The sequence below is a fragment of the Lotus japonicus genome, chromosome 6 (assembly GCF_012489685.1).
Source record: "Lotus japonicus ecotype B-129 chromosome 6, LjGifu_v1.2".
Lineage (NCBI taxonomy): Eukaryota > Viridiplantae > Streptophyta > Magnoliopsida > Fabales > Fabaceae > Lotus > Lotus japonicus.
Genome location: NC_080046.1, coordinates 51159885 through 51177896, shown reverse-complemented (window position 1 = coordinate 51177896; position 18012 = coordinate 51159885). Strand labels below are relative to the sequence as shown.

The following is an 18012-nucleotide window of genomic DNA, read 5'->3' as shown; positions in this document are numbered from 1 at the left end:
AAGCGGTGGAGTAGAGGTATGAGAAGCAGCTTTGCTTCTCTTCTTGTGGATTATGTTGGAGTCTCTTTTACTTTATGAGAACTCTGTTATTAAAGTCTTGCTTCCGCCACTGTTAAAGTGCGCATGTTTATTCTGAACCTTACTTATGGTATTGTAAACTATTATTACTGTATATCGGGAAACAAGTTATCTAAATAAAGTTATGGTATGTTTCCAACCTTTTAGCCGAAGTGTTTAGTTGTTTTACAGAAAAAAATTCCCTTGGTTTTTAGGGATTGCAGATTGGTCCTTAGACTTTGTTAGGTTACTAATGTGACTCCTCAGTTGAGAAATTGGGGTGTTACAATTGTGGTATCAGAGCTTTGGTCTAGAAAACCAGAGCTTTTGGGTAGAGTGCCTGCTTAAGATGTTTGAACTCTGAGACCGATTGATGGGGTGTCAATCGGAGGAAGAGTGTGCTTGATTACTGTTTATATAGATTATTTTTGAAGGTTATTCGTAAGTGAATAACCTTATGCTAGTTATTGTTAATTATACATTTGATATAAGTATATACATAGTTAGTTATTATCGAACAACATGTATTAGGTAGAGAACGTTGTAGCTAACTTGACCTGCTTACCCCTTTAGGGATTGGATGTGATCATAGGCATGTATTGGTTGTCCCACCATCATGTTCTTCTTGATTGCGCCAATAAGGTAGTTATCTTTCCCGATGCTGGACTCGCTGAGTTCCTGAACTCGTACTTTTCAAAGCTTTCTTTGAGGAAAGGAGCTTTGAGTTCTCTCATGTCTACAACCGTGGTGGAAGCTAAGGAGAATGGAGTACAAGGAATTGCTGTTGTGCAAGATTTCGAGGATGTGTTCCCCGAAGACGTACCTGGAATACCTCCGGTCAGAGATATGGAGTTCACAATTGATATAGTCCCAGGCACTGGACCTATATCAATCGCACCGTATCGTATGGCACCGGCAGAACTGACTGAGCTGAAGAGTCAACTCGAAGATTTAACCAAGAAGGGGTTTATCCGACCTAGCGTTTCTCCGTGGGGAGCGCCAGTGCTGCTTGTGAAGAAGAAAGACGGAAGATCGCGACTTTGTGTGGATTATCGACAGTTGAACAAAGTCACGATAAAGAACCGTTATCCGTTGCCAAGGATTGACGATTTGATGGATCAGTTGAAGGGTGCTGCTATTTTCTCGAAGATTGACCTGAGATCGGGATATCACCAGATTAGAGTCAAGGATGAGGATATTCAAAAGACGGCGTTTAGGACACGCTATGGGCACTATGAGTACTTGGTGATGCCGTTTGGAGTTACGAATGCACCAGCTGTATTCATGGACTACATGAATAGGATCTTTCATCCATTCTTGGATCGCTTCGTTGTGGTGTTCATCGACGACATCTTGATCTACTCGAGGAATCGTGAAGAACACGAGGAACATCTACGTCAAGTATTACAAGTTCTTCGGGATAAGGTACTGTATGCTAACGCGACAAAGTGTGAATTTTGGCTCGAAGAAGTAAAGTTTTTAGGACATGTCATCTCAAAGGAGGGTATTGCTGTGGATCCCAGTAAAGTGGAAGCGATACTTGCATGGGAGCGTCCTAAGACTGTGACAGATATAAGGAGTTTCATCGGTTTAGCTGGATATTACCGACGATTCATCGAAGGTTTTGCTAAGATTGCAGGACCATTGACGAAACTCACCCGGAAGAACCAACCTTTTGCTTGGACAGAGGATTGTGAACAGAGTTTCCAAGATATGAAGAAGCGTTTGACGACCGCGCCAGTTCTGACATTACCACAAGAGAAGGAACCCTACGAGGTTTACTGCGATGCTTCGTACCAAGGTTTGGGTTGTGTGTTGATGCAACACCGAAAGGGTGTGGCTTATTCTTCAAGGCAATTGAAGATACATGAACGGAACTATCCTACGCACGATTTGGAGTTAGCGGCTGTGGTATTTGCGCTCAAGATTTGGAGGCACTATCTTTATGGGAGCACTTTCACTGTTTTTAGTGATCATAAGAGCTTGAAGTACCTGTTCGATCAGAAGGATCTGAATATGAGACAAAGGCGTTGGGTGGAATTCATCAAGGACTATGATTTCACTTTGTTGTACCACCCAGGAAAAGCAAATGTTGTAGCAGACGCACTGAGTCGCCAGACAATTCATGTTTCATCGTTGATGATTAAGGAATTGGAACTTATCGAGACTTTTCGCGACCTCAGTTTGGGTATGCAAGTGACACCTGGAAAATTGAGCTTTGGGATGGTGACGATCACTAGTGATTTTCTGAACGAGATCAAGGTGAAACAACTGTTAGATGAGGAGCTGATCGAGAAACGGAACTTGATCATTTTGGGAAAAGCGCCGGATTTTGAGGTAGGAACCGACAACATTCTGCGTTGCAAAGGACGTGTCTGCGTACCATTGGACATGGAGTTGAGAAGGATGATTCTTGACGAAGGTCACAAGAGCAGATTGAGTATTCATCCGGGATCGACAAAGATGTATCAAGATCTAAAGTTGAATTTTTGGTGGCCAGGAATGAAGAAGAATGTAGCAGAGTTTGTGGCGGCATGTCTGACATGTCAGAAGGCGAAGATAGAACATCAAAAGCCTGCGGGTATGTTACAGTCACTTGATGTGCCGGAGTGGAAGTGGGACAGTATCTCTATGGATTTCGTGGTAGCTTTGCCAGCTACGAGGAAGAGATTTGATTCCATTTGGGTCATTGTGGACCGTCTGACGAAGTCAGCACATTTCATACCGGTGAAGACCACGTTCAATGTGGAGGCACTTGCAAAAGTGTATGTCGCTGAGATTGTACGACTTCATGGAGTACCATCGAGTATTGTTTCTGACAGAGATCCGAAGTTTACTTCGCATTTCTGGAAGGCGTTGCACGAGGCGCTTGGGACGAAGTTGAGGTTGAGCTCTGCCTATCACCCTCAGACGGATGGACAGACAGAGAGGACAATACAGTCATTGGAAGACTTGCTGCGAGCCTGTGTTCTGGATAGTCAAGAAAGCTGGGATGAGCTGTTGCCGTTGATCGAGTTTACTTATAACAACAGTTTTCATGCTAGTATTGGAATGGCACCTTATGAGGCTTTGTATGGGAGGAGATGTAGAACTCCTTTATGTTGGTTTCAAGATGGCGAACATCTTCTCGTTGGACCTGAATTAGTACAACAAACTACTGAGAAAGTGAAGCAAATACAAGAGAAGATGAGGACGTCACAGAGTCGACAGAAGAGTTATGCTGACACACGACGGAGAGAGTTAGAGTTTGAGGCGGGAGACCATGTGTTTCTTCGCGTGACACCAACTACCGGAGTGGGAAGAGCGATAAAGTCGAGGAAGCTGACACCGAAGTTCATTGGACCGTATCAGATTATCGAGCGAGTCGGTAAAGTAGCTTATCGGATTGCGTTGCCACCTTTTCTTTCCAAGATTCATGATGTGCTACACGTATCACAATTGAGGAAGTATATTCCTGATCCCTCTCACATCATCAAGGAAGATGATATTCAGCTTAGAGACAACTTGTCTTTTGAAGTGGCACCAATGAGGATTGAGGAACGTAGGATCAAGCAGTTGAGGAACAAGCAGGTTCCTCTGGTAAAAGTGATTTGGAACCAAGTCACGGGCGATGCTACTTGGGAACTAGAAGAGAGGATGAAGGAACAGTATCCGGAACTCTTCACTGAGCCTTAAGTTTCGAGGACGAAACTTTCTTTTTGGGGGGTAGTATTGTAAGACCTGGATTTTCAGAACAAGCTAATTTCCGACTCACGCGTAGAATCAGTGTAAGCGTGACAGGAGTTTGATATTTGAGAAAGATTAATGAAGAAGAAAGTTCAGGAATTGCTTGAGGAATGTTGCGTAGTCATTTTAGGAATTAGAGCGAGTCGTCTGCACACCCGCCTTATGGCAAGCGTGTCCAGAATAGGCTAATTTCGCTTTAGAGCAACGTTTTAAGTGAGATTTCGAATCCTTGGAAAATTTAAAGATTTTCTTTATTTTTCCTTCGACCAGCGTTTCATTTCGGAACTCTGGACTGTACGCACGATAGGTTTCACTTTTCGGATGTCCGCCGACGCTAATTTCTTTGCTTCGAAACCCTATTTTCGAGCAATGGATGAAGACTTTTTCTATTCGGGACTTCTAACGAAGATTCCGTCCATGTTGCCAGACTTGTTTCGACGTTTCCAATCTTTCTTCAGTTGGAAGTTTTGTCGTTTGAGCATCACAGCAAAAAGTAGTTTTTCGGGGCAGATTAACCGACACCGCTTTTGAGTTTTTCGATATCGTTTTTCCCAAATCCTAGATATTTGTTTTGAGTTCTGGAATTCTGACGCCAGAATCTCTCTTAGAATTTCTCGGTGATCGTGCTGCAAAAATCGGAATCGCGAAATTTTCATTTTCCCGCGATTTCACCCGCCTATAAATAGCGCGAAAAAGCAAAATCCTCTCATTTTCTTTCCATTTGTGGCTGATTTCGTGGGGAGCAAGGGGGGAGGAGATTTCCGCGAAAACTTGACCAATCTTCGTGCAGTTCGTCCCTACTTCTAGGTATCGAGGTAACTATCATGAATCCTGCCTCTGATTTCTGTTTCTGCTGAGTTTCTGAAGTCGTTTCTGTGCTCTAAGTTTTGAGCTTTTTCTAAAATTGTCCGATTTCTCTGATTTCTCGCTTGGGTTATGTTCCTTATGTTCCCCTGAGTCTAAAACCTCTGTCAGTAAACTCTGATTGCGATTCAGTTGTCCAGGATCTGAAAAATTGACTCAAAACTCTTTTTGTCTCACATTTCGAAACTTTATTGTCGAAAAGACTTAATCTGACTTCGTGCCTTTAGGATTTGTTGTCACGGATATCATGAGGATCGTTGCTGTCAAATTTGTTTTCCGAACTGATAACTTTGAAGTTTTGAGCCTTTATTTTGGACCAAAATGCCCCTGGATAGTCGTATTTCGACCCGAATGTCCGAAAATTGTTCCGACAATTTCTTTGCCTTAGTTTTACCCTAAAACTACCTTGTGAATTGATTTAGATCGAAGAAAAAGTTCGAAAACCCTATTTTCCATAGTGGCCGAAACCTTATTGCTTGGGTACCGTGTCCAAAAATAATTTTTGGGTCTCTATGACCTGAGCCATTGCGTAGCTCTTTCAATTGTCGAAATTTTGGCGCCGGTTTCGTGTCATTCTGAGTTCTGTAGCTCCAGTTATGCTCGTTTTAGCGAACGAAGTCTCCGTTGTCAATTTGTGCCTAAATAGGAACTCTGAAGCTTTAGAGGCTTTCTTTACGATTTCGATTAGTATTAGTAGATCTTGTTGCTCCTAGTGAAGCTTGTGTTGATGATTGTGTTTTCTTTGTTCTAGGTTCGCAATTTCCATGCCCAACTTCTACTCACGAAGGTAAGGGTAACTCGGTTTTAGAGCGTCTTTGAGTCTTGCATGCTTTTATCGCACTGCCTGTGTTTGAGATGAAGATGTTTATATTGATTGGCAGATGATTATGATTATTATGCTGAATTTGGAAAATGTTTTCTGAGAGGCTTCGGCCGTTTACTGGTTTCTGTCGTTACTGCTTCCTAGTGGATGGAACATGTGGTTACTTTGGATTGGTCCTTGGGTGGGCTTTGTTATTGTCTGACTTGGCATATAGGGCTTGAGTCAAGTGGCGATGAGGAGGTGTGTCCTATCATTGTCCCATCTTGCGAGATGCTAAGTGGCGATCAGGAGGTGTGTCCTATGATTGTCCCGTCTTGTGTGACGTTAAGTGGCGATGAGGAGGTGTGTCCTATCATTGTCCCATCTTGCGAGATGCTAAGTGGCGATCAGGAGGTGTGTCCTATGATTGTCCCGTCTTGTGTGACGTTAAGTGGCGATTAGGAGGTGTGTCCTATGATTGTCCCGTCATGTATGACGTTATAAGTGGCGATGAGGAGGTGTGTCCTATCATTGTCCCGTCTTGAGAGACGATATTGATCGATCCATTTTGTTAGCAGCATATAGTTGCATTATAGGGAACTAACACCTGACCCTATGTTGTTGGATTTTCGTATTGGTTTATTGATATCTGATTTGATGTTACATTGTTGAGGTTATTATTATCTGAGTCCGATTTATGTTTAAGTTGTTGATATATGAGTTGAGTTATGTTGCTAGTTATTTACCATGCCAGGTAATTAAATTCGAACAGCATGATTTTTCTCTTTTATACATGGTAATTGCATGGAGTTAACCCTTTCTATTTGCTACTTGTTGTTTGGGCGCTTAACGCTATTAGGCGATGGAGATCCTTCCGCCGAGGCATAGCTACTCGAGTTGGAGATCGAGTTGTAAGCGGTGGAGTAGAGGTATGAGAAGCAGCTTTGCTTCTCTTCTTGTGGATTATGTTGGAGTCTCTTTTACTTTATGAGAACTCTGTTATTAAAGTCTTGCTTCCGCCACTGTTAAAGTGCGCATGTTTATTCTGAACCTTACTTATGGTATTGTAAACTATTATTACTGTATATCGGGAAACAAGTTATCTAAATAAAGTTATGGTATGTTTCCAACCTTTTAGCCGAAGTGTTTAGTTGTTTTACAGAAAAAAATTCCCTTGGTTTTTAGGGATTGCAGATTGGTCCTTAGACTTTGTTAGGTTACTAATGTGACTCCTCAGTTGAGAAATTGGGGTGTTACACTTCACACACAAGTAGAGAAACCCTTGGCCTCTTTTTTTTTGATAGGCCCCTAGTCTCATTAGTTTCTTCATTTGTGTTGTCTCCAAGTCCAACCTAATACTTCACACTCACTACACATCACAAACGAAGCCCAGTCAACCCTAACACTTATCTTCCTTCTTTCGTCGCCCCAACACCTTGCACCAAACATGACCACCCTCACATCTTCTTCTTGCATTCTCTTATCTCTCCCCTTCAATGTACAATTGTCCCCCATCAAGACACTTCCACCCCTTTTATTCTCTCCACCCTCGATACCCCCACCTTCCTTACTTCCCATGAGGTCGTTCTCACTCTAGATGCTTGTTCCCCTCTCTCGCGATTGATCTCTCTCATATAGGTGGTCCCTTTCATGAATCCATGCGAAGGTTCATTTGTTGTGAGTTGTGACGCTTCACTCAATCGCTAACGACGCACTGGTGAAGCATGCAAGAATTAGTATTGAAGAAGATAAAGAATATTGGTACCGATTGATCTCACATTGGATTCATTCAGCAAGCGTCATCGACACGATTTTCATATATATATTTATTTTAAACTTTATCATGTTTTTTACTATTTTAAGTTACATTATCTAGAGTTCAATATTTATTTTAATTATTTATAAAATATATGTTCTAGAAAAATTTATAAGAGTTCATAAAAGGAATAAACGATAACTTATCATTATCATTTAAACATAGCCTTCATTATATATTTATCATCTAATTTCATAAGAGTTTAATGGATATGCACGGTCAATTTAAAGTAGTTCCACACTGACAACCAATTACAGTATGACACGTAGGAGAATCTATTACATTTGCTTTAAATTTTAATTAAAACAAAAATATATTTTCTAATTTAGCGGAATTCAATTGGCAGTCTGTGTAAACAAATTTTACACTATCAGGTAGCGTTTGGTGTACACGTTTGAACGGAACGGAACGGGACATATGAGTTCTGTTCTACGTTTGTTGTGTTTTTTAGATGGAACGGAACAGAACATAATGCTCCTGGAACAGGACATTTTGGTTCCGTGAAAAAGGGTGGAACGAAAGGGAACGGAACAGAACACTTATTAAAATATTTTACAAAGACAAAATTACCCTTGATCTATTATCATATTTCCTTAACTCTACCCTTCCCTCTTCTCTGACAATTTTTTTTCCTCTCAAATCCGTCCAGCAATTCCTCTTCCATTTTTTTTTTCTTAATACTCAAATCTTGTGAATCTGCTCAAACATGGTTACAATCAAAGTTCATGGAACCCTCCCCACAATCACTCGACGTCGCAGAAGACAAATGAGGGATGAGAAATAAAGACGAAGAGACAAGGGAGAAGGACGTCTGGTTCACGATGTGGCTCCGTTCACAGCGATCTGAGCATCCATGGCAGCGGATCTGGACATTTAGCGTGATGGTCTCTGGTCGCGGCGTGGCGGAGATCCAGTGGCGGACCGACTCCACACGATGGGGGCTCGACTTGATGGAGGCAAGGCTTGCCGGTGGCAGTGGCAGATCGAAGTTGCTTGGCTGTGAGAGGAAACCACCATGAAAGGGGGAGATGCCATTGAAGGCGTTGCTGCAGCGCTGTTTGGGAAAGAAACGTGTTTATCTTCTTTTTTTTTTTTTTAAATAATCAAAATATCTTCTTATTTTTTAAAACTACCTTATCTTCTTTATTTTTATTTTTTTTGAAATCTGCGTTATCTTTTTTCCCTTCTCAAATTCAATCTAACTTTTAATGTATTTTTTAGAAATGGAAGATAATATAATATTTTTTTTATGCTTATTTGTATATAACAATATATAACACATATCAAACAATAATAAAAAAGAAAATTATGTTCAACTAAACATTAAATATGATAGGGATATATAGGTAATTAATCTTGTTGTTCTGTTCTGTTTGTAACATATTTACCAAACACAGTATACAGAACACAATTGTCCTGTTCCGTTCCGTTCTGTTCCGTACTGTTCTATTCGGTTTCCAAACGCTACCTCAATGTATACTCCTTTAATTCATTTCATAACTAATTTTCAAACAATTTCAATTAAGTCGTCATTTTATATTTATGATTTAATATCATAACTAATTGATCAAACAATTCCAATTAAATCAGTTAGCTTGATCCCTTTCAACTAAACTTCAGAATTGATATTTTAGCTTTTAAACAGCTTTTCAACTTTCCAGTAATTCATCAACTTTTTCTTTTACAGAAGAGAACATATACCAATATAAAAGGCTTATATTATATGTGCTATCTGCATCCAGTAGTACCAATATAAAAGGTGCTGTCCCCGTTTATTTATTGGCACAATTTGGTGCTTTTTTATACCAGCATGGAAAACAGGTTCTAAAATCAAAATAGGCCCCATTGGATAACATTTCAAATGAAATATTTATATTTATATAAAACAAATAAGAATAATGGTGCAGGTTACCATATTCAAATAATACTCCTGTTTGATGAGGTTTCTTGAACAAAGCTACTTAATCAAAGTTGGGTCACTGTTGGATCAAATATGAAAGATTCATCAACAGAATAAGCCAAAACTCCATTAGTAGTTGCTGTTACAAAACAGGTCTTCCATGATTAGACAAGGATCCAGGTAAATTAAATCCTATTTTCCCTCGTATTTGTTTCTCAACACCTTCTTCAATACAATGTTATCATCATCTATCAAATCTAGTAGACAAGCTTCAGTCATATTCGTAGTGTTTAAAAGGTCAAGCACTCCATCTCCTGAGAGATTGAGTTATCTTGAAACATTGCAGCAATACCTGTACAGAAGATATTCCAATTAATTATAATAAACATAACATAACTACAAAATGCAAACAAGTAGAATGGACCACTTCATTTTAAATATATATGCATCCAAATTCCAAATTGAGCGGCCAATAATTACACGCCCAGGTGTAGTGAACAACAGAAGTCCTAACCAATAAGATATCCAAAACTCTTAAATGATATTCCTTTTAGATATATCCTAGGCTGGGTCAGGGGAAGTGGAAGGCAAGTGGATATGGTCCACCACAATGGTACATGGATGAACTCCCTAACTATTTAATTCTACGTTTGGTTCTTGGGTGGCAGTAGTACACAAGGAAAACGAAAATTGTAAGGAGAAATATACTCCCTTGATGTAATATTCAAGGAGATTAATCTTATGTCGATTTGGGATATTTTAGAAAACTATAAATTAAAGTCACATGACCAGAATAATTTATCATTTTGAATGTAAAATTGTTTGAAAACTGTTTCACAAATAAATTATTTTGGTGGCATTGACTACGATTTGGTGGGTGCGGTGTCACCGGTCTGATAGAAACAAGTTATGTTTTCATGATGAAGACTTGCATGGGGATATCGTGGTCGCAAACATAGACCCCGTTTGGAAGAGCATATCTGATAGCATAAGCTCTTATGACAGTGTTTGGAAGAGCTTATGCAACAGCTTATAGTAGGTCATAAACTGTTTTGAACTCATTTTCACAAGCTATTCATGATAGCTTATGAAAAAAAAGCTTATGCTTATATATAGCTTATTTCAATAAATATTTTAAAATAACTTATGAATAAGCGCTTATGTCATAAGAGCTTATGATCATAAACGCTTAACTAAGGTGTGTTTCCAAACGGGGCCATAGAGTCCTTTATTGCTACAGTTGTTGCTTCCTTTACAATATGTAATAACAATGATAATAGGCAGGTTGCGAAATTGTGGCGCCTTCCTCCACAACATGTTGTGGGTGTCAACATCGACGATAACATGTTCCTAGAGTCCGAGAGATATAAATTGGGGGAGGGGGGGAGGGGGGTTAAGGGACCACTTAGGATTTTGGATTCACAATTTTTATGGATTACTTGGTTGCTCTGATTCTTTACACATTGAAATATTAACAATTTTGTAGGATCTTACCATTGCTAGTGAGATGGGTTTGAGGAAGGTTGTGTGCCATTATGACTCTCATAATGCAGTGGGGACTGTTGCTACTACATTACATGATTGGCATAGGCATCTTGATGTTGTTTGGCAAATCAAGGAAATGTTGAGGAGAGCTTGACAAGTGGAGTTGACTCATGTGATGGTGATGTGTGGGTAGACTTATAGGGAAGCTTGGTAATTGCCATATGATAATCATTGACAACTCATTGATGAGTTTAAGCGAACTTTGTATTATAGACACTTTATGAGCTTTATTTGTGAAAGAATAATTTTCTTCTCTTGCATTAAAAAAATTGTAATTAAACAACACCCTAATTTTTATAGGTGTCCCGAGATATTGCATCGTGCGAGTGTTAACATATCATAATTTTTTTCAAAGTATCATCACAACAAAAGTTATAATACTAATTCCACGAGACTCTGAAGTTACATTAAGTTGGTGTTTATCTTCCAATAAATCATTCTCCATTCGTACAATCCGGAGACCGAATCTTGTACTAGATTCTTAAGGAGTCTTGCTATCGACTAGTTGTACTATATTTTTGTGGTGATATATCATTACTCTTAAAAACAACAATACATTATAAATTATATTTTAATTAAAAATATTAAAAAGTATTTTTCCTTGTATATGTTTTTAGTTGTAGTAATAACATACCTTTATTTCCTTTTCATTCAAACGGCGTCGTTGAGCCCTGGTTCTAAACCCTAAATTATTACATTTGCCTGGGTAACAGAGAGTGAGGTTCAGTAGCCATGGAGGAAGAGGAACAAGAGCAAAGTGCAGTGAGAATCTTCGTCGGAGGATTGGGTGAAGCCGTCACCGGCGATGATCTCCAGCGGCTATTCGCTTCTCTCGGCACCGTCCAATCAATCGACACAATCCGAACCAAAGGCCGCAGCTTCGCCTACCTCGACTTCATCCCCTCCCCACCGATCCCAAATCGCTCACCAAGCTCTTCAGCAAGTACAATGGCTGCGCATGGAAGGGTGGAAGGCTCAGACTCGAGAAAGCCAAAGAGAATTACCTTGCACGGTTGAAGAAAGAATGGGAAGAAGAAGCTCTGGTTAACAGTATCCAATCACCATCTGATGATGATGATGTTCCTGCTCAGAATAATGAATTGGAGGAAAACCCGAATGCGAGACGCGCTTCGAATATTCCAGACACGAAGCAGCTCAGGGTTTTCTTTCCCAGATTGAGAAAGGTCACTTTTTGAATATGACATAGCTAGCTTTATTTATTTATTTTTCATATTTTGTGCTAATGCATCTCAATTTGTGTGGTTATTACTCTTATTGTTAGTTTAGTTTCTGTTAGTCTGCTAGAGTTAAGTTATTGGACTGTAATTCATGTCACATGGTTTGTGGAAATTAGTACATAGCCCTAGGATTAAGATAATGTCTTATCTTGATTATGATCTATTGAGGAATCAGTACTATGGTTTTGCAAATCCTATTAGCTTTCGAGGCTGTCCACTGTGATTTTGGTTTGACTCTGGTTTTCACCGTGTATCGAAACAAGCACGGCGTTGGACATAAACAATTGTGAGATTTCATAACTGTATTTCACATTACCCTATAAAAATCACATTTCTCATAAAAGTATCCAAACATAAATTAATTCACCTTTACTATAGGCAATTTTACCAAAAACTGCCTCGTAGTTTTACGGATAAAAATGTTGTTTTATTAGTTATTTGAAGATGCATTTTCAATACTGTTGTATATCACTATGTATAAATATATTAGTGCTAAATCACATCTCAATATTTACGTGCTGCGTTTATATTAGTGCAGGTGAAATCTATACCATTCAGTGGATCTGGCAAGCACAAATATAGTTTCCAGAATATTAAGTTCCTCCGATGCCCGTTGCATTTTTGTGATTGTGAGGAACATTGTAGTCCTTTTGGTCAAAGAAAGAGGAAAAGTGCCTTCTCATGGGACAGCAGAAATTGGTGGAATAAATGATGAAGAAATTAACATAATGAATGCTGTGATGAACAAGCTATTTGAAAAGAAAAGGTTTCCAACACCCAAGGATCTTGAAAGGGGCAGGATTCCTTTAAATCACCTGATGCTTTACCTTTAAATGAATGTGAAGTAGATAGTGCAACCGATGATGATGATGACGGTCTCATTATTAATATTGAGACTAAGAAAAGTAAAGCAGCTTTATCTGGGAGCCATGAACTTGAAAGGATCATGGAAAATCCGGTTAGTTTTTTCTCTTTTTTTTGGGGGGGGGGATTTCAATAAAAATCAGATTGGTATAGTTTGTCTAAGTGGTAGTATCAGTTTCCTATAAGAATTGATAATCTATTTTATACAATTGTTGCTTTGGATCTTCAGGAATCATGGTCGAACAAAACAAGAATTGCCAAGGAAGAACCGAAGGAGAGTATGCTTCAAGTGCAGAAAAGGAGTGATGACAGTCAGAACAAGGTCAAGAAGCGAAAACCACTTCCTGAATTGGAGAGCGAAAGCAATGGGTGTGTCTCTACAACCCCTGGTAGCAAAAGTAATACGAAGACCCTTCCAGATGAGCTGGGATCTGGTGCACATCCTGCAAAAGTTTCATGGATTCAGAAGTCTTCATGGAAAGAACTTCTTGGTCAAGGAGGCAGCGCTGCTTTCAGTGCCTCTCTCATACTGCCGAAGCCCGATTCTGGTATAGATCAACAAAGAACTGATGATCCTTCGACACCCTCATCTGCAAGCGACGAAACTGAAAATAGTGAAAGCGATGATGAATACCCAGGGAGCGAACCTACCAATACACAAGTGATACAAGAGTCCGCTGAACCACAACCTACCAATAAACGAGTGATAAAGGAGCTTGCTAAAGCTCAGCCTACCGATAAAGGAGTGATAAATGAGCCTGCTGAAGTCCAGCCTATCAATAAAGGAGTGATGAATGAGCCTACTGAAGCCCATCCTACCCCATAAACAAGTGACAAATGAGCTTGCTGAAACTCAGCATAATGTGGCACCTAATAACACGGGTAGAGGTGCTTCGTGGCTGCGAAAGCAATCCTGGACACAACTGGTTAGTCCAAGTAATAATTCCTTCAGCATTTTCGCAAATTTTGCCTGACATTACTTTCCCAGAGCCAATATTCAAGGAGCCTGTTGTGGATCCTGCCAATTCCGATGATTGCAAGCATGGTGGTGTAAATATGGATACTACTAATGAAGCTTTCAACGGGGAGATTATACCAGAGAAGAGTCAGCATACTGATGCCAGTGATACTGCTGCTCCAGTAGTGGAGCAAAAAACTGAAACAAGTCCAGGAGACGACGACACGTCCACTGCTGATATTGAAATAGGCGAAACTTGCTCATTTATGAGGAGTGCTGCTTCTTTGAAAGAGTGGGCAAAAGCTAAGGCTGCACTTAGTGGATCACTCAAGCGAAAGCGTGGTGAGAAGTAAAGGCATTGAGCTGCATGATCTCATGGGTTTGAGCAGTATTATGATTTATATACACTGTTGTTTTTTCAGTTCAATCAAGTGAAAATGCAAGGTAAAGAAAGGCAAATCCGTTTTCAGATACTGTGAAAACAGGAAGACTATGTATGCACTTTGCAAAAGATTTATTCATACTTTTTTCTTTACACACTTGCAATGTTGTATCTTTGTTGTTTTATTAACCAAAAACGAAGGAATTGGATTCTCTCAAGCAGGAATCCTCAGCAATCTGCATCTAGAAGAACATATCCATTAGTCCTATCTCTATTTTAATTTGACGAAGTTATCTTGAAGTTCAAGTCTAAGATATTGATATCGTGACCATTTTCTTTTTTTTGAGATGGTCAAATCATTTAATTTTTTTAGCTGTGACAGCTTCAAATAAAAAAAAGTGATATTTGTTTTCCTACAAGCATGGTTACATCCATTTCTCATGATGATTGTCAGCAATTAGATTAGATTACTTTCTTTTACACTCATTTTTTTTTTTAAAATAAGCTGAGATCAGATGCAAAGTTTAATGATGAAACAACAGATTGTGATGTTACTAAGTGCTTCATATGCTATCCTTGGATCATATGTGATTTTAACTTAAATTAATACAGGACGTGTGGAATGACTAGGATTGTCCCCCCCCCCCAAAAAAAACAATGTAGGCAACATTTTTGGGCGGGTGTAAACCTCCACAAATATCCACTACAGAAAATTGAGAAGATCCCCACCCCACCAAAATTTAAATAACAAATAAAAATGGTTTTATTGCAACAAACAACACCTGTTGGGGGTCCGGATCCTCTCCAGTAAAATTCTCTCAATTTTTCTCCAGTGGACATTTGTGGCGGTTTTGAACGGCCACAAAATTTTTCCAGCGGCCACAAAATGCTACTGAAAAAATTGGCAAAACTTTGTGGCAGCTGTAAACATTTTGTGGCGGTCCAAAACCGCCACAATTGTCCACTGGAGAAAACTTGAGAGAATTTCACTGGAGAGTATCCGAGCCCGACACGACTTTTTTTTAAAGGAATATGTTCTTTACTTTCATGAATGAAAAAATTCATGGGGCAACCTCCTACTTTTTAGTACACCTTAATTAAAAAAGTAAAGCTCTAAAACATAATTACACAATGGATAGGGGATCCGGATCCCCTCCAGCACAAGGTAAGAAATTATAACCACAGTTCACAGCTACAGTAAGTGCAGCAAACTAGTTATTACATTTTAAGGTAATGATTTAAGGGTGGTGCTCCGGTACCATTGTATAAAAACAGAAGGTTTAGTTTCTTTTTGTGTTTTGTTTAGGACATTATTTCAGCCAATAATATGACCAATCAAGTTAAAAAAGGTACGAAATCCCTCCATTTTTAAATGGGTGGGTACTGGTATTTGGTAATTGATATCATAAATTAGTAATATTTTTCATTCGACTATTACTCATAAGATATGGTATAATTTGCTACTATTAGTTGTGCGAAAGTACTGTCCTAAATAGCATGACAATTTCCTAATCTTATAAAATGGTATATATTTAAAATCTCCCTGCCACATATGTTTTCTACACAATCACTGCATTTCAGTACTTTCAGTGTAGTAAAGGATTAAGGAGAGTTGAAGGTATACAAAAAACCATCAGAATGGCTCAACATAATGTTATTTCAATATACAGGCCATCAAGAACACAATTTATATCACCAACATATATTCTTTGTTCATATCACGAAGTTTGTGATGCACTATTCACTCCATTCTACTGGCTTGACTGGGCATTGATACTCTCAATTGCTTGGGCTGAAGCACTTGAAAATTCCATCAGTGATTGGAAGAGATGGGGAAGTCCAGTTTTGAGGTGATTGAGTGTCATGGCCCTACTACACTGGACAGAATCCAAATAATTTTCTTTCACACTTTCCACTTGCTTCTTTAAGGCTTCAGCTTCAGCTTTTTTAGCATATAATGGAAGCTTGGTGTTCATATCAGCTATTTCTCCATCATCTTCAGAGCTCGGTTCATTTTTTTCTTGCATCGCAGCCAGCGAGTTCAAGCATTTTTGCAACCTCCTTTCAACTTTTTCCAACCTTTTCAGAATATTATCTTCCTCGGTCTGTTGGGCAATAATGGAACGGATGGATAACAAAAGACTTTTTATTTCATCAGAGGTCTCCTGTAACCACACCAGCGATGACAGAAAATTATAAATCTAGATATTTACAACAAAATTCACTCACAAAATACTTGACAGATTTGTAATACAGAGGGGAGAAAGAAGAGTCTTCATGCAGCAAGAAGTGCTCTGTGTTTATTCCATATAAATCATTTAATCTTTCAGACAATATTTGAGCACATTGATAATGCAAGGATGGTTTATATCTCTATTAGTTCAGATAGGCAAACTAGATCATACCCTGAACTATGCCAGTCAAGCCAAGCATGGTTGTCAAAGTCTGGAGTTAACCCGAGTTTATAGTCAGACTTTTTAAGAAGTTGACTGATCTTGCAAAGACATACAGAATTAATGGATCATTTTGTAAGTTTAAGTTATGTTTGCAATCAGTTAGAGTAGTTTTGATGCTAGTTAGAGTTTGGTTAAGTGACATCTATAACTGTTGCATTTAGTTAAGAGTAGTTACAGCTCGCTCATTGTGTAAAAAGTAAAGACAATTACTCTAGTACATTTAACAAGAAATGAAAATCTGAATCATTCACTCAAACACTCTCTCTCTCTCTCTCTCTCTCTCTCTCTCTCTATTTTAGATTTTCTCTCATTTGCTCACACTTCCTCTCAGCTTATTCTCAATATTGCTCCACTGACTGAGACAAAAGTCAAAACTTAAAGCTATACCGCAATTGTACTCTCTCGAAAGTGCAGAACCAAGGCCCATGTGAAACAAGAAACAAAAGGAGGTGACAGTACAAACAAAACAAAGCAGTTGCAGTAATTTGAATTTTGAAAAAGAACAGTATGAGATTACTACCTGTTAAAATAGAATAGCATAACAGTTCTGCTAAAATAATTTTCAACTCTATATTGATGTCTCAGGTCAGGTTACCAACCCTCTTCTATCGCTCTCCCTCAGCATATAATTAATGGGCACACTTTACCTTTCAGAAAAATAAACAAAGCGCACAGGAAAAATAACATCAAGTTTGGGCAAAAAATACCTCGTCAGGTAATCCGCCAAGCCCAAGCTCCCACTGTTGACAAATACTATCAATAGAGGAGTGATCCTTATTGATGACCATCCCTGAGGCAGCTAGTACGCTCAATCCACCTATGGAGGGTACTTACATAATCTCGTTGAGATTTCACAAGTTTGCGAAAGCTATTATACCAATAAGAGGCCTCAGTCTCAAACTGAATTGTAGCCTGGTGATGATATTCAGAATTCAGTATTGTGTTATGGTTATCACTGAGGTTATTCAACTGCTGGGAGATGAGTGCTTGGGCCCTATGGCACTCGTGCATTGTCCTCCACATTTGTGCCAACCTGCAAAATAATCAACAGTTTAAAAGCACCACACAGGACATGATTCAGATATTGTTTTACACTCTTCAATGATGTTCGCCATTTGCCTCCTAAATTACCCATACCGTATTTAGAGGACTTTCACCATAGGGAAAGAGAAAATGACATTAACTCTTTATTAGATAAATTCAACAATGACACAATGGGATCTCTATGAAAGTAACTGAATGGGATCAACAGCCACACTATTTCTTAATATATTTCTTCAAATATCTTTAAGAGGAGAAAATAATGTTACCAAACTTAGACTGGTGTGCATTTCGTTAAGTTGCAAGTCTAATTTTTGCATCCAAGTTCTGAGAAATATACCCTGCAGTTAATGCAACCAGCTG

The 18012-nt window shown here is 39.0% G+C and overlaps 1 protein-coding gene and 1 pseudogene across 1 annotated transcript; one reads left to right on the top strand and one right to left on the bottom strand.

Annotated features, from left to right (window-relative positions):
* The first annotated feature begins 11349 nt into the window (after positions 1-11349).
* Positions 11350-14393, top strand: LOC130725903 (protein REPRESSOR OF SILENCING 3-like; annotated as a pseudogene).
* Positions 14394-15636: 1243 nt separating this feature from the next.
* Positions 15637-18012, bottom strand: LOC130726620 (protein ALTERED PHOSPHATE STARVATION RESPONSE 1-like). The gene is made up of 3 exons (XM_057577925.1): positions 17990-18012; positions 17316-17641; positions 15637-16317 (listed from the first exon to the last, which is right to left on the bottom strand). The coding sequence occupies exons 2-3, from the start codon at positions 17394-17396 to the stop codon at positions 15904-15906; spliced, it is 495 nt and encodes a 164-aa protein (XP_057433908.1). The 5' UTR covers positions 17397-17641; positions 17990-18012; the 3' UTR covers positions 15637-15903.